The 24359-nt window shown below is 42.4% G+C and overlaps 1 protein-coding gene across 4 annotated transcripts in view; it reads left to right on the forward strand.

The window, feature by feature from the left end:
- atp11a (ATPase phospholipid transporting 11A) overlaps positions 1-11163 on the forward strand; it is a 96088-nt gene extending 84925 nt beyond the window's left edge. For 2 of the 4 annotated variants that reach the window (XM_076302980.1, XM_076302981.1), the window contains 2 exons: positions 52-217; positions 5521-6825. In XM_076302980.1, coding sequence (XP_076159095.1) covers positions 52-217; positions 5521-5811 — 457 coding nt within the window. In that variant the 3' untranslated portion in view covers positions 5812-6825. Of the gene's footprint in view, positions 1-51; positions 218-3695; positions 3797-5520; positions 6826-6915 lie in introns of those variants that run through there. The other 2 variants (XM_076302982.1, XM_076302984.1) reach the window with 2 other exon arrangements.
- The last annotated feature ends 13196 nt before the right edge of the window (positions 11164-24359 follow it).

Raw genomic sequence — 24359 nt, forward strand, 5'->3', positions numbered from 1 at the left:
TGTGCCTGTGTGTGTGTGTGTGTGTGTGTGTGTGTGTGTGTGTGTGTGCAGGCCCTTCCTGAACTACCAGAGGATGTACTACGTGTTCATGCAGATGCTGTCCAGCGGTCCCGCCTGGCTCAGCATCATCCTCCTCATCATGGTCAGCCTGCTGCCGGACGTGGTCAAGAAGGTGCTCTGCCGCGCCCTGTGGCCCACCACCACCGAGCGCATTCAGGTGAGCGCCAGCACCCCGCACCCTAGCGGGAGGATCGACCCAGCCCGCGTGTGGGCCTGGGTTAACCCATATGGGTCTCATTTCCTAGGGTCTGTTTAGCATTTGAAAAGATACTAAGACAGTAAAGACAATATAACAGCTTGGACAGGTTGCTAATAATAGCCAGGCCATGGGATAGGCTGATTAGTCTGCAGGGTTTCTAGTGATCTTCTGTTGTGTTGTGAGTATCTAAAGAGCAGAGAGGTAATCATGTGGACACACTGGGCCTGTACGAAATGGGGAAAAATGCTGCCTTTTAAGATATCTAACAGGAGAGCGAGGCATCGTGGCATGTCCGAATCAAAAATGCTGCCTTATAAGATACCCTCGTTTTGCCAAATTTTGAAGGCAGCATATATTTATCCTTCATGCTGTCTTCAATGTCCAAAATTCTATTTTATTGTGAGCAATCGAACATTACGTTATTCTTCTTTCTGGTATCCTGACAACAGCGTTCTGTGTTGCTAACTTGCTGTCCGAAAGTTCGTAGCCGGTACCTTGATGTCTGCTACGGCAACTGACCCAGTAGAGCTGAAAACAGCGAGGCAACAGAAAGCTGCCTTCCGTTTAATACAGACCCATTGTGACGAAGCAGTGTAGTAACTGTTCTAGAGGGCAGTGTAGTAACTGTTCTAGAGGGCAGTGTAGTAACTGTTCTAGAGGGCAGTGTAGTGACTGTTCTAGAGGGCAGTGTGGTAACTGTCTGTTCTAGAGGGCAGTGTAGTAACTGTTCTAGAGGGCAGTGTAGTAACTGTTCTAGAGGGCAGTGTAGTAACTGTTCTAGAGGGCAGTGAAGTAACTGTTCTAGAGGGCAGTGTAGTAACTGTTCTAGAGGGCAGTGTAGTAACTGTTCTAGAGGGCAGTGTAGTAACTGTTCTAGAGGGCAGTGTAGTGACTGTTCTAGAGGGCAGTGTGGTAACTGTCTGTTCTAGAGGGCAGTGTAGTAACTGTTCTAGAGGGCAGTGTAGTAACTGTTCTAGAGGGCAGTGTAGTAACTGTTCTAGAGGGCAGTGAAGTAACTGTTCTAGAGGGCAGTGTAGTAACTGTTCTAGAGGGCAGTGTAGTAACTGTTCTAGAGGGCAGCCAGTGGATGCTAGTGTTTAGGTAGGCCATACTGTACATGTTCAGCTGTAACAGCAACAATGGCCTGTTTTTATATAGACAGCCACTTACGGTGGTTTTTGCGCCATGTGCACTTAGCTTTTCGCTCGTCATGGATATGTCCCCAGTGTCCTAGAAGTAAGTGCCATGCCGTGGTGTGTGTGTGTGTGTGTGTGTGTGTGTGTGTGTGGAGATGACTCTGTTCTTCTCTGCCTCTGTCTCTTCCTGGGCTGTTGTGAGCCGTTACCTCTCTCTAATGAGGCCCATATGGCGTGTGTGTGTGTGTGTGTGTGTGATGACTATGGCACTCACTCCTGCAGGTTGCTTGTGAGTATGAGCCTGTGAAGCTCTCCCACTTGTTTGTTTTTCGGATGAGATATGCCCCTGAGGAGAAGCTCCATTTGTTTATCCTTCCTGATAAATGAATCCCCATTTTTCCCCCTCCTGTCTTCCTGTTGTCGAGCTTCACCCATTTCTCCTTGAAGGATTTACGGATCTGTTTCCCCAGGTCTCACACAGACAGCACAGAGCTGCTGTGAAATATGGCCCTGCTGTAGAGAGGAAAACCTTTGAAATCATTTTAAGAAGCCTACATTTTGCATGTCCTTTGCATTGGTTTGATGGAAGTTTAATGCAAATTGTTCTTAAGTCCTCAAATTACTTGTAAATGAATTACTCAAATCATGTCCTAGAAATGTCTGACACTTGCTCTTATTTGAATGATGTAATATTCTACTCCACTTAGCTAACAGTGGTTTTGAGATAACTAACAGTTTAATCAATTCATTATTAATTAAGCATTTTAATTAACGGCTCTAGTGTTCCCCTCAACTGTCCTCTCCTCTTTATCCCCCTCTTCCTCTCCTCTTCCTCTCTTCTCCTCTTCTCTCCTCCTCTCTCTGTGCTTCCGATGCCTGATAACTCCCCTCGCCCTCTGCGTGCGTGTGTGTGTGTAACCTTTGACCTGTGACCTGGCTGTGCTCCGTGTCTCTGCGGGGGGCAGACCAAGCGCGCGTGCCTTACCGCGGAGCAGTCCACCATCTTTATGCTCTCGCAGACCTCCAGCAGCATCAGTTTCTGAGCTGGAGAGGAGGTGACCCCCTCGACACCGACACCGCTCCACCCCCTGCATGCTCCTGTGTCTGTGTGGGTCTCCACAGGGCTCATGGGAACGGACGTCAAGACACCATATTGAATAGAACCTAGAACACCATATTGATAGAATACAACATAATAGAATAGAATAGAACACCATATTGAATAGAACATAGAACACCATATTGATAGAATAGAACATAATAGAATAGAATAGAACACCATATTGAATAGAACCTAGAACACCATATTGATAGAATAGAACATAATAGAATAGAATAGAACACCATATTGAATAGAACATAGAACACCATATTGATAGAATAGAAAATAATAGAATAGAATAGAACACCATATTGAATAGAACATAGAACTCCATATTGATAGAATAGAGCACCATATTGAATAGAACATAGAACTCCATATTGATAGAATAGAGCACCATATTGAATAAAACATAGAACTCCATATTGATAGAATAGAGCACCATATTGAATAGAACATAGAACACCATATTGAATAGAACATGTTTGATCCTTTAGTGATTTTAATTTATCAATTCTATAATTTCTATAATGTATTATCAGCTAAATAAGAAATCCAACATCAGCCATTAAGGGACTCCATAGTTATCTAAATCCCTACACACAATGCCATGTGCACAGTACAAGCACAACTCAAAGGAGGTGAACTTGTAGCTAAAGTGAAGGTTAATGTCCCACAGCACTAAGCCATCAGTATGTCTTGACAGCGTGTTTCCCTGTGCCCTTGGTAGACTTGTGTGTTTGTCCATAGTTCTCAAACTGTGTTCTCCTGGGCCTAACAGGAGCTGTGGCATGTTCAGTGTTTGTGTATTACGGCGTGATGGTAGATGTCCGTGTGGCTGAGGTGCAGCTGAATGCGAACTCGACATGTGTTGCACAATGTGTTGCTCAGCGAGGGGTCTGAGGCCCACTGCTTCTTCAGGTACACACAGCGTCTGGCTGGGCTCATAGGGCTGTAGTAATGGGTTTGGTCAGACGCTGACAAAAGCTCTGGCCACATCCACAGATTTCTCCAGACAACTGTGTGATGCTTAAGTGTGTGTGTGTGTGCGTGTGCGTGTGTGTGTGTGTGTGTGTGTGTGTGTGTGTGTGTGTGTGTGTGTGTGTGTGTGTGTGTGTGCGCGCGTGTGTGCGTGCGTGTGTGTGTGCGTGTGTGTGTGTGTGTGTGTGTGTGTGTATGTGTGTGTGTTCTCCCACAGAAGAGGAACCCTGATAGGTACTATGAAGGGGTTCTGAGGTTCAGCCAGGACTCTCTGCTAGAGGGAGCGCAGTCCTCCTCCGAGGCCTAGCTGTTGGCATGGTAACGTTGCAGATGGGGTACAGCCTGGCCTGCTGTGGTGTGGTGTGGTGGGCAGTGTGGGGTGGGCAGTGTGGGGTGGGCAGTGTGTGGTGGGCAGTGTGGTGTGGTGGGCAGTGTGTGGTGGGCAGTGTGGGGTGGGCAGTGTGTGGTGGGCAGTGTGGGGTGGGCAGTGTGGGGTGGGCAGTGTGTGGTGGGCAGTGTGTGGTGGGCAGTGTGTGGTGGGCAGTGTGGGGTGGGCAGTGTGGGGTGGGCAGTGAGTGCAGGGGCTCGGGTGTGGGCGTGTTTTGGTGTGCAGTGGGTATCACAATACAAGTATGTGATGTAATTGCTGTGCTTGACACAAACTTTTGAACTTTTTTTAATCAAACAGGTGAGGGGTACTGTTCAATCAATTTGCTCTCCACTTTGTTATTCTGTGTTCTCTGTGTGTGTGTGTGTATGTGCATCTGTGTTTACTAATGTAATCGGGGGCAACAAAGATTAGTTTTGACCAGGAGCATTTAATCCACATATGATCGTGCTATTACATCTGAAGTCAGTAGAATTACCATAATTGTGGTGGGAGGACTTTGCAACAACAAATACTGCCATCTAGTGCTTGGAAGTGGTAATGCAAGACAAAACTAGATGAGGATCAACCAAATAAAGGATCTTTTTTAGAACTTTTGCTTCTCAAGCAAGGTCACACATTATGAACTAAAGTAGTGTGTCAGTCAACATGCATCTGCACTGACATGCATGTCAGTAGGAGCCAACGTGACAAAGACCCCGTTTACCAGACTGGTCTGTGTTGACCTTCCCTCAGTCAGCTGAGCGATACTCAGTTGTGATACTCTTAAGTGGGGAGTTTTCAACTCAGAAAAAGGCTGAAATTACTCCAAAATAGACAAAGTGAAATAAATGAATAAATTCTTAAACACTTCAGTCATAGTGCTAAGCAGATGAGTCTCCATTGTATAGAATGGTGAGATGACTACACACATTGTCATTTTATTGTTCATATGTGTCTCAGAAGAGCTCTTTATCCAAATTGGGTGTAGGTTTTCAGTGTGTGTGTGTATGGTTGTGTGTGTGTGTGTGTGTGTGTGTGTGTGTGTGTGAGAGAGAGAGCATGTAGCAGATGCCTTTCTATCAACTGTGCTTGCTATATAAACATGGGTATCAGATTTGGGTACCAAATGGTGTTTAAAGACTTTCAGTACTTTTTCAGCATACAGTAACACTTCTGTCAGATATCTGTGAAGTGGAACTTTACCTAAAGGACGTCTGTCCCTTTAGTTGACTGAGGCTCCAAACATACTGAAGCTGATGATACACAAAGTAACTTCTTGAGCCATGTTGCTAGGCAGTGTTCCTGAGTATTGTTGTTCTGGTACGCTCCCATTGATGTTGGGCAACATTATTATAATTTTTTTTTTTTTCTTGGAGAACATCGATCATCAATAGAGGAGGATTATCACAACCAATCAGAACACAGCAAGCTGGTTATGTGGTTGCTCAGCAACATTGCTGGAAAAGTATGACCATGTGTCATCCCCCTGAGAGTCTCTTCACCATTTGAAGCCCTGTCTGGCTGGTATGGGCTGCATTTGCTGCTTCTGTGCCTGTGCTGGGGTCGCCGTGTCTTGGTGTGTGTGTGTGTGTGTGTGTGTGTGTGTGTGTGTGTGTGTGTGTGTGTGAGATGATGGGTTTGTCTGACACGTGGCTTTTCTCTTCCTTTGCAGAACGCTGACAAGTTGTACCACGGCCACCTAGCGGAGTTCACGCCCCTGTCGTCCCTGCACGCGCCCCCTCGGGGGCCGAAGCGCTCGGATGGCCACGGACAGAACCCCCTCCCTCGCAGGTCTGAGTCCCCCACCCCCAAAAAGAAACTGCTGTACACGCGCTGGGGGGGTGGGGGGGGAGGGGGGCCCGACTACTGCACCTTCAGCTCCTTCCTGCGCTTCGGGGACAGTCCCTGCCTCTCTGGGGCCACGTACGCCTACAGCGTCCCCGGCCCCGAGACCTCTGTCTGACCCCTGACCCCCCCCCCCCCACCCCCCCTACACACATGCACACACACATGCACACACACACACTCACCACCACTCACACACACACACACTCACCACTCACACACACACACACTCACCACTCACACACACACACACACACACACACACTCACCCTTGTTCCACTCAGTGTGTGTCCTCCTGTCTTCATTATCAACAACCTTGAGCATCTCCCACCCACCACACACACACACACACACACACACACACACACACAAACACACAGCCACAGACTGCAGGACGTTTATGCCTTTCTTAGAGAGAACTCGCATAGAAAACACACACGCACAGTATCACGTGGGAACTGTATCATTAAAGGGGGCCCACTCACTCAGTGCTGGTGTTGTCCAGCTGGGTGGCTGGCCAGGGAGTCTCAGGACTTGTCTTTTCGAGGCCTTAGTTGGAATGAAGCAACGGAGAAAAAAAAGTGACCAGGGACCACCTCCTCCTTACACACACACACACACACACACACACACACACACACACACACACACACACACACACACACACACACACACACACACCTACACACACACACACCTACACACACACAGTGTGTCAGACATGCCGAATGCCCCTCTCCATGAACGCGCTCGTGATCTCTTAGCAGCTGGGCGCAGGGGAAGTGGGCCTGTCACATGTTCTGCTATCACAAGAGAGACTCTTCCCAGCCATTCAAGCGATTGTGTGTGTTTTGTGTGGCTGTGTGTGTGTGTCTGTGTTTTTGTGTGTGTTTCAGTCAGTGCTACCCATTCCCTCGTGTTGTATGTCTGTTCATGTGACATTACTTGAAGCAAGCATTGGCTCTGTCTTATGTAATCTTTGCTCAATTGGCTGCCTGCCTCAGAGAGACCTTATCTGACTTGATTTCCTATGAAAGTGATGTGACTATCATGTGCGGTGAAGGCAGGTCCATTGTATTGCATGTGCCTGAACTGACTGAGCTTTTCTGTCTTCTGTTTCTCTCCCCCCCCCCCCCCCTTCTCCCCCCCCCCCCCCCCCCTCACTCCCTCCCCTTCGCTTTCCTTTGTTTTTCCTTTTTTTCTCTCTCCTGCTTCTTTATAGAACAAACTGGTGTTGCCTTTGCGCAAACCTGTTGTCGAGGAACACGCCATAAGACTAGAATGTCTTATGCATTTTCATTGTAAGTTGCTATAGGCCCAGGCAGTGCCAATGCTCTTCTGTAGATCAGTAGCAGAGCATTGGATCTAGTAGATCTCTATTTGTGTGAGAGCGTCCCGAAGCCATGCTTCCCTTGGTAAATGCTGTAATATTGTTGTCAAGGCAACACCGACTACACACTCGGATCTTGTTTGCAAATAAGGAAAAGGCTGATTTTAGTGTTGCAACACACTAGTTTCGCTTCATGGAACCAATGGTCTCTGTTGCCTTCACAGCTAGTTACAGTATGTGTTGGAAGTATTCAGCTAGCCTGTTGTCTCTAATCTACAAAGAGCAAAATTCCTGCAATGTGATCCCCATTGGCTACACTAGAGGGCGCTGTTCCAACAGTACCATGTGGTGTGTTGCTCTGCTGCAACAGAAACACTGAATGTTCCTATTTGTCCCTTCAGCGCCCTCTTGTGTACGCTATTGGTACTACAGCAGACTTCAGCTTGCTAGATCTGTGTCCAGTGTTGGTGTGTACCTGTAGACATATGTGTGTGTGTGTGTGTGTGTGTGTGTGTGTGTGTGTGTCCTATGTCCTCGCCATGTGCAGTGTAGCCCCATCAGTCTAGCTCCATCAGGCCATTATCTGGCTGTATAGATGAGAGCTTGTGTTATGCCTTAATGTAACATTAACATCTTACTCACTCAACAGAACCAAAGGTTTTAAAAAAGGAGAGAAAAAAACAAGCATACTACTCGTACATGTTTCTTTGCCTTACATATAGACATTAAGAATGGAATCAGAAGGGGTCTGCTCTGTGTTCCGCCATTATATGACTCAAGCCATTCTGCCTTAATGGACACACGTGTGGTTGGACTAGATCACGTGACCCATGGCTGTCACCACATCCAGAAGGGCTCCGCTTACAAAACAGCCAACTGGGTGTCATATGCAGATGTAAATGTCACGTTCACGGTCCAATCTGATGTGTTTATCCATCTTTATCCAACGTGTGCTGTCCATGACAAGCTGCATAAGAGAATCAACCTTTTTTTTATTCTACTCTTTTCTGTTGTTATCTGCATATTATCACAAGCACAAGCAGTAGTGTAGGTGACCTCTAAATGACCCGGATGACCTCTAATTTAATTGGCTGACGTCTGAGGGAGGCCGCTGGCGCTGGGTGATGACTCACTGGGTCATGGTGTCCATCAGAACCTTAGTGGTCCAGATCAGTCCCTAGTGTGAGTGTCGTGTCCACTTCCCCCGTCAAACAAAACCTGCAGTGCATTCAGCTGGCTTTAGGCAGTATTGATAGTAACTCTGCTTTAGGTTATCGATAGTAACTCTGCTGCAGGCAGTATCGATAGTAACTCTGCTTTAGGTTATCGATAGTAACTCTGCTGCAGGCAGTATCGATAGTAACTCTGCTTTAGGTTATCGATAGTAACTCTGCTGCAGGCAGTATCGATAGTAACTCTGCTTTAGGTTATCGATAGTAACTCTGCTGCAGGCAGTATCGATAGTAAGTGAGAGTAAGCTTTTCACATTTTGTGTGAACAACCTCACTCACTCATGCACTGTTGAAAATGTGTTGACATGTCTCCGTGCTCTGTCCATACGCATCCATCATCATCATCATTTGTTGTTATTTTTTTGTTTTTGTTTGTTTGTCTCTCCTCCTCTTGTCCCTTAGCCGTGCACGTCCTCTTGGATCTTCTCCTCCTGTTCTGTTTCTCTACCTCCTCACCACTATCTTCTCCTCCTGTTCTGTTTCTCTACCTCCTCACCACTATCTTCTCCTCCTGTTCTGTTTCTCTACCTCCTCACCACTATTTGTTCTTCATTCACCCTCTCACTCTCTTTCACTCACTCACCCACCCTCTCATTCACTCACTCACTCACTCACTCACTCATTCAGCTCACACCCCCACTGGTCACTCACTTGAGTCATGATAAACAATGGCATGGTAAGAACGAGATGGACATGATATTTAGGTGGCAGTGCATTATTGTTTTATTATTGTGCTATGATTATGATATTTAGATGGTTATTTTTGTTATTGGGTATTTACTCTGTAAAGATTTTTAGCTGCTTGACAGTAGGTGCCTTGAGGTCCTCTTTGAGCTGTTACTCAGCACATAAACACACATACACACTCACTCATACATCACGCTTATCACCACCTTAGACACACCTAGCCACACTAGCACCCTTCGTGTTATAAGGAATGTCTGATATTGTGTGGCTGTGGTATGCAGTGTATCAGCTATAGTCATTAAGATGAGCTTTTGCAAGTAACATAATGTGGGGTCACAGACTGTAAATCATTGTTTATAGTTGCAGGGCAAATGCATTGTAAGAGAACCACAATCAAAGTCATTACTCTGGAACTTTTTTTTCTCTTTAATTATTGCTTTGGAATATGTCGCTGTGATGAGGTTTACAAATATCGAACAAACGAATGAATGAAACCTTGCCAGGAAGAAAACTCTGCAGTCCAAAGCTGTCGAACTGTTCTCGGGTGAATGTGGACATCAATTGGGGATCATTTTTCAAGCGCATTTAATGTTTACTGTGAGAGTGCTCTTCAACTCTGTGGTTTGAAACACTGTGGTCATCCAGCTTTATCATGAGATTGCCGTTCGAGGTGTACGCCGCTCTGTGTGAGTCTGTTTCTATTTAACACTGTGGCACACACACACACACACACACACACACACACACACACACACACACACACACGCGCGTTGTGGCATGCCTCCCCAAACAGAACCTGAACATGAACAACGCCCCATCAGACATGGTTCAAGAAGGTACCTGTAATGGCCGCAACTTAAAAACTTGAAACAAAAACAAGAACATTCTCAAATATATTACTTAACTGTAAGATAAAAGTAAAGGCATTTGTTCGAAATGTAATTACAGATATATCACAACTCCGAGGTTACATTTCTTTGTTTTGCCACAGATGTCTTGCTACTAGTCATTGTTTTCTTGAGCTAGAGCATGTTGTTTTTTTTATTATTTTATTTTACTCCGTTTTGATTTATTAAATGTATCTGTAAAAAAAAACAGTTAATGGCATGAGAGGTAATGTTAAAGAAATTGAGGCTGTACAAATTTTTAGATGATCTAACCTGTGGTGTTGCTGAGAATGACCATCAGGATTTCTGAATGTATCAAAACACAACCCCCTGTCCTCTTTTACACAGTAAAACAGGATAGTGCATTTGCTCCTGACAGTGGAACTGACTTGGACAGAACTCTGCAACAGTGGTGGAGTGTTGGAATAAACATTCTCCTCACGTGTTCTGATATTGAGTGCAAAAAAGCCCTGTGTTGCTACTGAAGGCCTCTGTGGCGATACCCTGAGAGCTGCTCACTACTGCAGGGCTTTCGAGGACGTCCTCTCCCGACGTCTAGTGTCCCATCTGCTCAACCGAATGATCTGAAATGAAATATTTTCTATAACTTCAGAGAATCAACTTTTGCTACTTTTGTATTCACATTTGAAAAGGAAAAAAAGATAATATTACCGACTTTTATTTATTTTAGGGTATTAATTTTCAGTTTTGTAACCAAAATTAGTTACAAGGGGGACAAAAACCTATATCTGTGTGTATAACTTTGGCAGAGCATAAACTGATAAATAATAGCTTTAACGTTCTGCTGTCTCTGGGTCTGTGTGTTTGTTTGTTTTGGTTTTTCAGTTCTGTTTTACGTCATGTTGACATGCACTGTTTGTAAAGGGGGATAAACTCATAGATTACTCGATGTGGAAACAGAGGACACTTTGGAAGACTCCTAAAAAAGTGTGACCAAATACTAGACTACTATAAATGTCTGTTGTCTGTACAGCTTCCTGGACTCGTAGTGGAGCCTCATCTAAGCCAGCCTTGACATTTGAGTAGAATGTGCATCACTTTCTCCTATACATTGGCACAACGCGTCATGATATTGCTCTTAACTTAAATCTGATTAAATGTATGTATACTACTGTACACTCTGCATTGCATATGTAGTTATAAATATATAAATATATATACATAAATATATATTAATGTACAGTTTGGGGGTCTTTTGTATACAGTTTTTAACAGATTGTTATCTGTAGATATATGTGAATTTTTGCCAGCTTTTGTGTAGCTATTAATGGCAAACGACTGTATATTGCTTGTAATAAACAAAGTTAAAATAACTGCAGAGTTAATGTGTTATTTTCATTAGTAGTAGCTCATGCTGTTAATGGATGTTCTTGAATTTGTACAAAAATTCAGAATAACAAAATATTACACAGGATAAAGGGAACTGCTTCATACTGTCAGTACCCCTTATGACCAGAAGATGGTGATGTGTTTCCTTTTACAGGGGCATATAGGAAATTACTAACTCTAAGATATATTGCAACTAATCTATTTTCGTTTTGTATATCAAACAAACTATTCATTATATAAATATTGTCATGTATAAATGATTATATAAATATGCTATGCCTGTTTTATAAAATGCATCTCAAGCACAAGTACAAAAATAGCAGCCACCTTAAAGTAGTCTGAATAGCGAGCCAATGCAGGACTTTAGTTTCACTGTCTCAATATCTCAGCCAAGATTACAGAAAGTGGAGATCTGGCAACAGAGGACGGGATTTGGCTACTGGGGCCTAGAAATGTGTGTGTGTGTGTCTACTGCTGGAGGCTAAGAATGTGTGTGTGTGTGTGTGTCTACTGCTGGAGGCTAAGAATGTGTGTGTGTGTGTGACAGAGAGAGGGACGGGGAAGGTTAGTGTTTTCTTCCCCTCGCTCTGCTGACAAGCCAGAACACAATGCAGAGACAGGCCAGACGAGTTACCCTGGACATGAACTCTTCAACACCAACATGAGTTACCCTAAACATGAACTCTTCAACATGAGTTACCCTGAACATGAACACTTCAATACCAACATGAGTTACCCTGAACATGAACTCTTCAACACCAACATGAGTTACCCTGAACATGAACACTTCAATACCAACATGAGTTACCCTGAACATGAACTCTTCAACATGAGTTACCCTGAACATGAACACTTCAATACCAACATGAGTTACCCCTGAACATGAAGTCAAGTCAAATCAGGTTTTATTGATATAGCCCATTTCATACACAGAACAGTAGCCCAATGTGCTTCACATAATCATAATAATCACATATTAAATACAATAGTTAAAATGTCATGTTGATCGATTAAAATAGTTAAAATAATTTGAATAAAATAAAAGCATGGGACTTCACAGGGAACATAGTATACAGAAATAACAGACCACAGGTGCAAGGGTGGGTAGAAAAGTTTGGATTTTAGTCTGGATTTAAAAATGGAAATGGTGGGAGAGGTCTTGATGTCTATAGGAAGACAGTTCCAAAGATGGACCACATAGCAGCTAAAGGCTGCCTCTCCCTGCTTGGTGCGGGCGCTAGGTCATACCAGTTGGAGTTTTTCCGCTGATCTGAGTGATCTTGAGGGAAGTGATATGTTTCAAACATCTCTAGAGAGGTCTTTGGCCATTTAGTGGTTTAAAATCAAGTAAAAGGACTTTAAAATCAATTCTGTAGGTCACTGGTAGCCGTTGGTGTGATATGATATCTTCTTTTGGTTCTGGTCAATAGCCTTGCTGCTGCATTTTGGATCATTTGAAGAGGTTTTATTGTTTTTTTAGGGAGACCAGTGAAAAGACCAGTAAACCACCCTGCTGGTGATGAAAGCATGAATAAGCTTTTCTAGGTCTACCGGTGATATGAAGTTTTTAAGGTTCGCAATGTTTTTTAAGTGATAAAATGCCGATTTTGTGACTGCCTTCATGTGGCTATTGAAGCTTAGGTCGCTGTCAATAATGACCCCAAGATTCTTCACGGTTTCCGTTAACTCAAAACCTTTAATTCCCAATAGTGTGGCAGTCTTTAGTCTCTGATCCTTTTCCCCAAAGATAATTACTTCAGTTTGCTTCAGTTTGTGTTTAGTTTGAGAAGGTTTTTAGACATGCAGTCTTGAACTTGATTAAGGCAATGGTAAAGGGATTCAAGGGGAGCAAACTTATTGGAAGACAGAGATAGGTATAACTGTGTGTCGTCTGCATAACTATGGTAACTGATGGAATGGTTCTTTATGATTTGGCCAAGTGGGAGCATGTACAGATTAAACAAAAGAGGGGCAAGGATTGAACCCTGAGGGACACCACGTGTTAGGGGCATAGGAGCTGAGGCATGATGACCAATAGACACATAAAAACTCCTGTGCTCTAAATAGGACCTTAGCCAGCAGATGATTGAGCCAGAGAGACCCACACAGGATTCAAGTCAATCTAATAGTATGCTGTGGTCAACAGTGAGACCCACACAGGATTCAAGTCAATCTAATAGTATGCTGTGGTCAACAGTGTTTCTAATAGTATGCTGTGGTCAACAGTGTTTCTAATAGTATGCTGTGGTCAACAGTGTCGAATGCCGCACTGAGGTCCAACAGCATAATAAGTGTTTTTTCCAGCATCGTTATTTAGCCGAATGTCGTTGACTACCTTTACCAGGGCTGTTTCAGTGCTATGGTATTCTCTAAAGCTGACTGGTTGACAAGACAAGAAGTTGAAGTCAGGAAGGCAGACGTTATTAATAATAATTTTTTCAATTGTTTTGCAGACGAAAGGTAGATTTGATATGGGTCTGTAGTTGTTGAGGACAGACCCATCCAGATTGTTCTTTTTAAGTAAAGGCTTTACAACAGCCTTTTTAAGGGACTTGGGAAATGTGCCAGTCAGTAGAAAAGTATTAATTATTAGAAGCACATCAGTTGCTATTAGATGAAGCACAGATTTGAAAAAGCTAGTGGGCAAAATGTCCAGCTCAGATGTAGAGGAACTTAGACTTTGTACAGTCTTTTCAAGAGCGTCATAAACACTTCAATACCAACATGAGTTACCCTGAACATGGACACTTCAACACCAACATGAGTTACTCCTAAAAATGAACACTTCACCACAAACAAACAGCCCTCACAACAACATGGTACCTGTGTTAACAAAGAACCCAACTGTATGTGTGTGCATCCAAGACACAGGTATATTTCCGACTGCTTTTAAAACCGCTGTCGTGAAACCTTTACTTAAGAAGTCCAATTTTGACCATACTATCCTGAGTAACTACAGGCCTATATCAAACCTACCTTTCCCTCAGCAAAGTACTTGAAAAAGTTGTCTGTAATCAGCTAAATATTTTCCTCAACGAACACAGTATTCTCGAAAAGTTCCAATCAGGTTTTAGATCAAATCACTGCACAGCGTGATTTCTTTTTGTGGAAAAAATGTGCTGGACTGGGCGGCGGTCATATTTTGTACCGCTCTGCGGTACATCTAGTTCTTCTAGATTTGAATGCGGCATTCAACACCATTGATCATAACATTCTAATTCAGTGGCTTGTGAAGTGGGTTGGTCTTTCTGATCATATTCTAAACTGGTTCCAAACCTACAATACCCTTCAGAATTATTGGCACCTCTGCTAAAGATGACGAAAAACTGGTATAAAAAATAATCTGTTGGTGATTTATTGTAATCTCACAATGAAAAAAAAATAGGAAAAATCCAACCTTGAAGGGAAGCAAAATTATTTTGAGTAAAAGGAACACTTGACGGTCTCTCAGTTGCCTGACCTGCTGTCTGCTACACTAACACGCTGTCGGTAGGACACTGTAAGGACAGATGACTGTCTTCAAATGCTCATTTTTGAAAGGAACTCTGAAGTTCCTGAGGGGACATAGTTCCCAATTTTCTTCAGTTCCTTCTTGAAACCGCCTGAGGTTAAAGGTTTAAGGTTGTGATGACCCGCCAATGGTTTGTTGTTGTTGTGATGAAGAAAAGATATGAGTTAGAGGAATCCTCCACGGTCAGTGTCCTCCAACTCATGAGCAGACCAAATGACTGAAACTGGATGAAGTCCATTACACTCAGCCATAGAAATAAGAAGAATGCAGCTGTGGATGAATCCACTGGGCAGCCTGAATGCAGAACCACACGTACAGCTGACGACGGACCAATGGCCATTCATACTTTATTCTGTGTATGAAAGGTCCTATACAAATAAGTAAGGGATAATGTATAGAACGCCGGTCATTATTGGGAAAATAAGTCCTGACAGGGCGAACCGGACCCCGACGTGCAGCGGAGGGCTCTTGTTCCGCCCTGAAGGGACTTATTTTCCCATATGACCGGCGTTCTATACATTATTCCGCTTATTATACGGCTACTTGCCAAAACGAAAAAATAAACTCCACGATATGTCTCTTTACACTTATTTGTTACCGTTTCGTCGTGGCTTTTCCTGAGAAACAAATCGTTCGCAACACACGCTGAACTTGAATCAAACATTCTTTAGAAAACAGCTGATCAACCGTCTGCTTTCACTTTTGAATGAAGTTCCAATGCAAGAAGTGACCGGAATACTTGCGGAGTGATATGATCAGCAGCACAAAACCCATTGCCATTGACAGCGGTAATTATATGTTTGCAGCGGTGAACATGAATTTATTTTGCCGTAGAATGTTGGGAAATCCCATTCAAGTCAATGGAGCGTTCTACTAGCATTGTGAAGAGCCATATAATAAAGCTTATTATATTAGTTTTTCTCGATTGCTTTGACCTGCTGAAGGAAACTGGGATCCACTTAGTCTTCATGAACACTTTCTTTGCACAGCAGAAGTCATTTCTTGTGAATGTGTTCACACATTTTCATTGGGTTCACACATTTCTCACACCCTTTTGCAAAACAGTTAACACAGATGTCATTCAAAAACCCCAAACTCTATTGGTTTTCCCTTGCTAAACAGAAGGAAAACATCTTTTCACAGGTGGTATAGATTCCTTGCATAAGTCTGGGTCTCTGATACACGTGTGTGAAACTCCTTTGCACAATTCTTCAATCAGCAATCATTCATTATTAGCCTAGAAATCTAGACGCACCCTAGCGGCAACAAATTACATTTGCTGCCAGGGCTAGTCTAGCAACTCTCCGTTGGCATGTGAGCTCGAAAAATTCAACTTCTATCAGGCCAATCAAATCGTGTATAGAGTTGTTAGGCGGGCTTAACATAATGATTGATGGCAGCATTGCAACGGTTTGGCTTGAATTCCCTGCTACTTGAAAACAAATAAGATAATGTTGCTGTTGGCGAACAGTGTGACATGAGTTAAGCTTTTATTAAGTTGGCAAAAGTTTGAACTAGCCAACTAGCTCCGCTGGTGGGAAACCATGGAACTCATAGCGCTGTCCTATTGCGTGCAGAAGAAATTTGATAGACAACCGATTATCCCGCCCCTCGGACTAAGCACTGCGAACGGTGCCCAGACCCTACATTTTAATGTGGGTCTGGCTCGTCAGGCTAATTCATTATCCATAAGAGATGCCATGTCTGTTCTGTGTTGCTATTTGCAAGTATGGATCTAATGCACATTTAGACAAAGTACTGTATTGACCATTTGGTGAAGAAAACTTTACAAAAGGTGTTTACTGTAGGTTTATTTTAATGGAAAAATGACAAGTTGTAGTTAAATGAAATGTGTCTTGCCTAGGTGCTTACTGTAGGTCTTACATGTCAATGACAGTTACATCTTGGGAGGAATGAATAAATTATTTTGTATTCAGTACATTTTGTCTTTTTATAGTTTTTTCTGATACCAAAAAAATTAGAAAGAAATGGAACAGACATAGCAAAAATGCTCATTTTGAGAACTAGATTTTGCATTTTGTTGTCCAGTGTGTAATGATTGATTGAAATCACACAGTGATTTGATGACAGAATGTGTTGATTGAAGGCAAGATTTGCTTGCTGCATGTTTTAAGTGTTTTGAGAGAATAAAAGCTTTTTGCAAGCAAAATGTGTCATTTTGGCCATTTTGAGAATGTGATGTCAGAGTTGACACAAGCATTAAAACGATCGAGAAAAACTGTATTATTATTATTTATTATTATTATTATTATTATTATTATTATTATTATTAAGACGGGGTGAGTCTATGCAAGACATATCCATCACCATACATTTGACTACACAATAATATAATCTATTACAAATACCCAAACCTCCTTCTATCCAGTCTAATATCTTTTCTCCAAACTGTACTCTGGAGTGCCAAAGAGAGAGAGAGAGGGAGAGAGAGAGTAGTATGTCTCAACCACTGCATATGAAAAAGACAACTACTTTTGATTTAATCTGCCGGCTGAATTACACTTTGTAACAGTTGATCAAAGCTCTTCTGGAGAGCCACTGTGAGCAGTGTGTGTGTGTGTGTGTGTGTGGAAGATGGTGATTATAAAGAGGAGATGACAGAGGAGCTGGAGATGAGAGCACAGCTACAGTGCTGCTTGAAAAGGAAATTCACAGGTGGGCGGGATGAACACACACACACACACGTATGCATGAAATGTAGAGTGAAGTTTTGCAGAAGACAGAAGCAAAGAGGCTGCACGCTCTCCTGATTTACATCTGACTACAGACATTACTTCCCTTACAATCTGACTGGGATTACATCTGACTACAAACATTACTTCCCTTACAATCTGACTGGGGTTACATCTGACTGACACTCCTTCTCTTATAATCTGACTGGGATTACATCTGACTACTGACACTCCTTCTCTTACAATCTGACTGGGATTACATCTGACTACTGACATTACTGTACTTGCCTTACAATCTGACTGGGATTACATCTGACTACTGACATCATGGGCAGATTATAAACTTTCAGGCCCCTGGGCCCAGATGTATTAAGGGCCCCCCACTAATTGTCGCATATGTGGGGGGGGGGGGGGGGGGGTTGGGGGTTCTCCCCCAGAACATTTTTAATTTGTTTGATGTGATTTCCTGTATTCTGGTGCATTTTGGGGATGAATACTAAATTCAATCAGATTTATAGCCTATATCCTGATTTGTTGATATTGAGGCAATTATTCCATGCAATGGCTTGGGCTTTAGGGCCCGGTAGGCCCGTGCAGTAATCCATCCCTGACTGACATTACTTCCCTTACAATCTGTCTGGGATTCAAAATGATTTGAGTCATCTTTCTGAACCATTCATGTCAGTCTCATGTAGACATGCTGTATTTTGATTTGAAACAAAAAGTTATTCATAGATGACAAAGAAGGCAATCATTCCTGCTTCTGGTGCACATCATATCACTGACTATCCTTAGTTAACTTCAGTTCAGTCACCTGGACTTGAACATCAGTTAAAACTGCTACTTTTTTACTATGCCTCCTGCATGCGCCATCTTGAAAGACTACACTTCCAGACATGGAATTTAGACTTCTCTCCTCTAAACTTAAACTTAAAAGGCCAAAATATTTAACCTCAAGAGGACAAAGAGACAAGTTGCTGTGCATGCGCTGACTGCAACAGGAAGTTCAAGCAGTCCTCACCCCTCGTCCAACAGCTCTGTTGCACTTTGGTTGTGCTGTAAATGGTTCCAGCATTGATTGAGTCTCTAAATACACATTTCTTGGTATCTGGCTGGATGAGGAATGAGGAAACCGTTTTTTATGTCAGTTTTAGACTATGGTGATGCTACTGCTTGTTCCCTTAAAGCTCTGGACTCGCTCTACCACTCTGCACTGAGATTCATTACTGGTGATGGCTATAGCACTCATCATTGAGTCCTCTATGGTAAAGTGGGTTGGTCATCTTTGACAGAGAAAAGATATAATCATTGGTATCTGTTTGTTTACAAATGTATTCTTGGGAAATGACCAGGGGTCCGTTGCACAAAAGCAGAATTAAGACATCCGGGATAAGTTACTGAGCTGCGCTCAATGAATCCAAAACAAGAGCGTACAGGCTTAATTGGTTGCACAACGACCAAGCCAGGATGAGCAGACACGGATTCACCAAGGTGAAACCTATCCTGGATAAGTGCGCGCTCACGGCTCCCTCAAATAGACCCCGCCACCGATCACAGATTCACTGATTCACCATGGCAACTAGAGGGGCTTCATTGCTTCTTCTACGGTGTGAAGTAGGTAGCGATAGCCTTTTCACAACAGCAACAAACAGCAACACCTCTGTTTAGGAGAATATTGCAACTACTTCCGCGACCACCACGTGCGAAATGGTTAGGCACTCCCGTGATGTCACATTGTCGCATGACAGGTCGGGAATGGCGAGTATGTAAAAGTTAATTAATGATCACAAACGTTTAAATAATGACAGTGGGTCTAGGTATATGTGATAACAATGTGTAGTGGGCAGTGGAAAAATTATTGGTTTCCGTTTGTGGTGACTGCTGACTGAGATAAGGGATGAGATTAAATAGATCCTGGAACTAAGCCTGGTCTGGAGCAGGCTAGCTCCACAGAATAAATCGCCATGGTGATTTATACCATAACATATCCTGCTGCCCCCTATCCCACTTTTGTGCAACTGGATCACGGATAAATTGAGCCAGGATAACCAAGATATCCCGGCTTAATCCCTTATCCTAGTTTTGTGCAATAGGCCCCTGGGTCCTATTGCTATTGTTACTGAGCTGCGCTCAATGAATCCAAAACACGATCGTACAGGCTTAATTGGTTGCACAAAGAGCAAGCCAGGATGAGCAGACACGGATTCATCAAGCCAGGTGAAACCTATCCTGGATAAGTGCGCGCTCACGGCTCCCTTAAATAGACCCCGCCACCGATCACAGATTCACTGATTCACCATGGCAACTAGAGGGGCTTCGTTGCTTCTTCTACGGTGTGAAGTAGGTAGATAGCCTTCTCACAACAGCATCAAACAGCAACACCTCTGTTAAGGAGAATATTGCAACTAGTTCCGCGACCACCACGCGTGAAATGGGTAGGCACTCCCGTGACGTCACATTGTCGCATATGCAGGTCGGGAATGGCGAGTATGTAAAAGTTATTTAATGATCACAAACGTTTAAATAATGACAGTGGGTCTAGGTATATGTGATAACAATGTGTAGTGGGCAGTGGAAAAATTATTGGTTTCCGTTTGTGGTGACTGCTGACTGAGATAAGGGATGAGATTAAATACATCCTGGAACTTAGCCTGGTCTGGAGCAGGCTAGCTCCACAGAATAAATCGGCATGGTAACTTATACCATAACATATCCTGCTGCCCCCTATCCCGCGTTTGTGCAACTGGAGCACAGATAAATTGAGCCAGGATAACACTGATATCCCGGCTTAATCCCTTATCCTAGTTTTGTGCAACGGGCCCCTGATCAGATGACTGTTCGATGCTCAAGGTTCCTCGTATCCATTCTGAGTTGGGAAAGTCGGCCTTTTGTTATGGTGCCCCTGAATATTCTTCAATAACATAAAAATTAACTCTCTACTTTCCTATAGTCAATTCAGATCTGCAATCAAAAACCTTCTTATGTCAATTGTACCTGTTTTAAGTAAATGTTATTTTATTATTGTTACTATTTTATCATTAATATTTTATGTATTTTTATTTTTCCCTTCCTCCTCAATAATGTTATGTAGGTTACCTTATTATTTATTTTATTTTGTTTTATTTATAGGCCTAATCTTATACTTTTTACCACAATTATTATACTATATAGTTTGTTATTTTATTGTTACTGTAATCTCCGCTTCACTGAAAATGAGGACTACCCTCCATGAACCTCCGAGAATAAATAAAGCTTGAATGAATGAATGAACGAACGGTTGTAACCATGCTCTTGGAGTCATATGCCAGCACAGAGTTATGATTTACCATTTGAGTGAATTACATGTAAAGTCCTAATTATAAATAACCATAATAAGTGTGGTGTGGTCCTTGGCAGTGGGGTGATGGAATTTAAGGGGAACCTCTATGGTGAAGCCATGCTGCCTTTGAGCATGTCTAATGGACAGTGTGCAGAGGCGTTCAGCTGTGAAATCTCCCTATTAGTTCAGAGATTGCTGTTATTTGCTGAGATTGTTTATGAATCATTACACGTTCTATTCCTTTGTATGCTGGAGTGCCCATTTATTATTGCTGTAGCACGAATTTTAATGGATCAGTAAACACAAGAGTTTTCTCTTTTTTTCTTTCTTACTCCAAACCCAACATTCAGGTCTGCATTTATTTCTTGATTGTTTTGATCGCGGTAGTGAATAGTTTTGGGAGTCTTAGCTTCGACAGCTACTGCTTTTGTGAAATCTTATTTAAATAATTTAAAACCAAAAGGTGTCTTCAACAGGTCTCTCTCCTGACAGCAGTTAGCTCTTTTGTTTAATTTCTAAACCTTCCCTTTAATTAATAGGCCTATCATCACATGTCAGAGCAAGGCTTTGTAATGACTATAGGCAGTTCCACTCATATTTGTGAAAGGGGACATGTTTGATTGACACACATACACACACACACACACGCACGCACGCACACACACACACACACACACACACACACACACACACACGTGTAAGATGAGCGAGTAGGACAGGGCTTTTGATGCAGTGCTCCAGAGTGTGGCCTCAGTCACCTGTATGATGGAGGCCACTCAGAGACCGACTCCCCTCACAATCCTCCATTTTAATCAAGTCAATTGTGCAGAAATTCAATCTTGCAGCTTGACATGACTTTGCTAACATCTTGCTGATCCTATTTGACCAGCGGTGCTATGGAGGGAGTCTTCCCTGCACATTGCTCAACTTGGACAAGACACTGGACTCCCGAATACCAGTGGTCTCCCTCAACGTGTTGTCTACACAAATGGCAATTTAGTGCTTCAACAATAGCGATCCACAGTAGCAGTAGCAAGCATTATTAGCACATCATACATGTTATTTTAACAGGATCAAACACGGATGCCGTAGGGGAGACACTGATCAAGCACAAGCCAGTGGAGAGAATTACAACTGGTCTCTGTGGTGGGGTAGAATAGGCTACAGAAGAAGACACAGACCCATAACGAGGCTCTTTAAAATACCTCTAACCTGGGGCGACTCCGTCAGCTTCCCCGGCACTTTATTAGAATCATGACTGTCCTAATCCAATTAAGACGTTCCAATTCCAAAACCCTGGAATGGCTTCTGTACGCCAGGGGGCCAAACTGTTTTCATTTGCTGAAAGGGTGGTAGGAAAAAGACATACATTTTATGGTGCGTTATGACAGAAGATTATTTTATGCATCGTGTCAAAAGAGAGAATGACTCCCGCTGAAAGGCAGAGAGATTTGTAGGGCAATTATTTGCGCAATTAGAAGCACGTCTTTTTAAAAAATCAGAACGCCTCAACCCACTATGATGAGGCCCCCGAGAGCGAATTTGTGTCTACTTTCTGATATCTACACAAGCTCAGAAAACATCTCTCTCAATGTGTAACTTCTCCGTACAACCTTTTCTTGTAAACAGTAACATGAAAAAAAAACTTGCTTCATCCCTATCCCTGCCTTCTATAGCAGGAGTCTCCATCCTTTTTTTCTGCTGAGAGCTACTAATAGAATAGAATAGAAAATTAACGTTGCTGAGAGCTACTAATGTTTTATATTATAGCATGTATTCACATAGCTGATCTCCGCCCAAAACAGTTGAATAAGCTTCATAATCATATGCGTACCAAGTGATATCTTTTTGGAAAACCCTTAAAAAAGGTGGGGAGCTGAGCTCAGCTCACAGCCCCTTGTACTTCCAGTTGATCCCAAACACTCAGCATGTCTGATTTCCCCTCGTCGCATCAGCCCAAGGAACACAATGCAGCTCTTTTACCTTAAAGTGTAAGTTCAGTGTAAATTGACTGATAGTCCTGTTGTTCAAGCTCATCACATGCAGCCCATAGGAAAAAGAATGAGACAATTTTGGACAACGTAGGCCAAGTTATGGACAGGCAGCTTAAAGCTTGTAATTGGGAACCTGGGTTCTGTGCAAAATCTTTCCTACATAGATATCCAGTTGGAAGGCAAGTGTTTTAGGGTCATTCCGTGTCAAATCACCCAGTGGCTGGCAGGTCACCCTCTCCCAAAAAATCAGAAAAAAATCACGGGTGTTTGTAGACCAAACCTATGCATAAATCTTAAATAGTATATCTGTATCACTAATGGTTCCAAAACTACAGCCCTTTGAAGTTTCAAGTCATTTTAAGCATCGTGGTGAACAATCCTTTTTGTTCAACTTCCAACATTATTGGCTCTTTTGGTATTTCACACACATTAGTGAAACTATGTGAATAGAAGTACATTTTCCTGTTGAATTAAACAATCCAATCAAATCAGGTGTATCTTGTGTAATTTCCCCTCTGCAAAGCTCTGAAAATGGCTATAAATTCATTATGTGAAAAAACATCACCACCTTTGAGGGCTTGTCATTCAAAAAGTATGTGACACAAATTCATCAGATTTTTTTCCCACTCATGTATGGATTATAAGGTCATGTCCATGCATTAGCTTTGGTTGTTAACATTATCATATTGTCAGAGCATTTTTATTAAATTGGGCTTCATTTTCAAAAAGCCTGTTTTCATCTTCTCATTTCACCACGTGGACAGTTAACAGGATTTTTTTTAATTTTACCATATATCATTCTGTATGTGAGGATCATCTGCCCAAAATTTCGGCTTGTTGCTGAGTTTCTTCATTGAGATAAGATTTTTTACAAATATTGTCTATAAATCCACTGAATTTGTACTTTATCTGCAGTACCACTTTGCACCACATGTGGTGCTCTTTTAATACAATGGAAGTCAATGGAAGAGTAAGAGAGTCACTTGTTTGCTGCACATATCCAATCTAAACACACAGTTTATGGTTCATATGGTTCAAGTAAAAAGGGGTTTCTAAAATTCAGTGCATTGTCAGATGCAGAAAAATCAATACTAAAGATTTATCATCTTTTTACAAATGCCTCTTGGATCCACGAGTCCTCAAACCTTGTTATGAATACTTGTGATGGAAACACACATGGTCATCTTCATCAAGTGAAATACCTTGATGAACTGAATTTTAGAAACCCATTGTTTGTTAAAGCACTAATCTCCATCTTGATGCTCTTTGTCTATGTATCACAGAGGACTGCATTCCAAGCATATGACGATGAATATAGACTTTGCCTAACCAGCTGGCTAAAAATTATTAAAGTGCTCACATAGGCACTGATAGGTTGAAGCTGGTGTAGAAAACTCATTACAAAGATGGTAATTATGCTAAATCCTCTTGCTGCATGTATGATGACCAGTCAGTCTTATGTGTGTATAATTTACTTGATCAGTTTATTTTCTCTAAATAAGATTTATGTATGAGTAGTATGTTGTTCATGTTGCAATAATTATTTGGACCACTATGAACCATAAACTGTGTGTTTAGATTGGATATGTGCAGCAAACAAGTGACTCTCTTACTCTTCCATTGACTTCCATTGTATTAAAAGAGCACCACATGTGGTGCAAAG

This window comes from Alosa pseudoharengus, unplaced genomic scaffold (genome assembly GCF_046254945.1).
Source record: "Alosa pseudoharengus isolate Yale_2024_CS ecotype anadromous, Long Island Sound unplaced genomic scaffold, YU_APseudo_1.1 YU_APseudo_1.1_scf_24, whole genome shotgun sequence".
NCBI lineage: Eukaryota > Metazoa > Chordata > Actinopteri > Clupeiformes > Clupeidae > Alosa > Alosa pseudoharengus.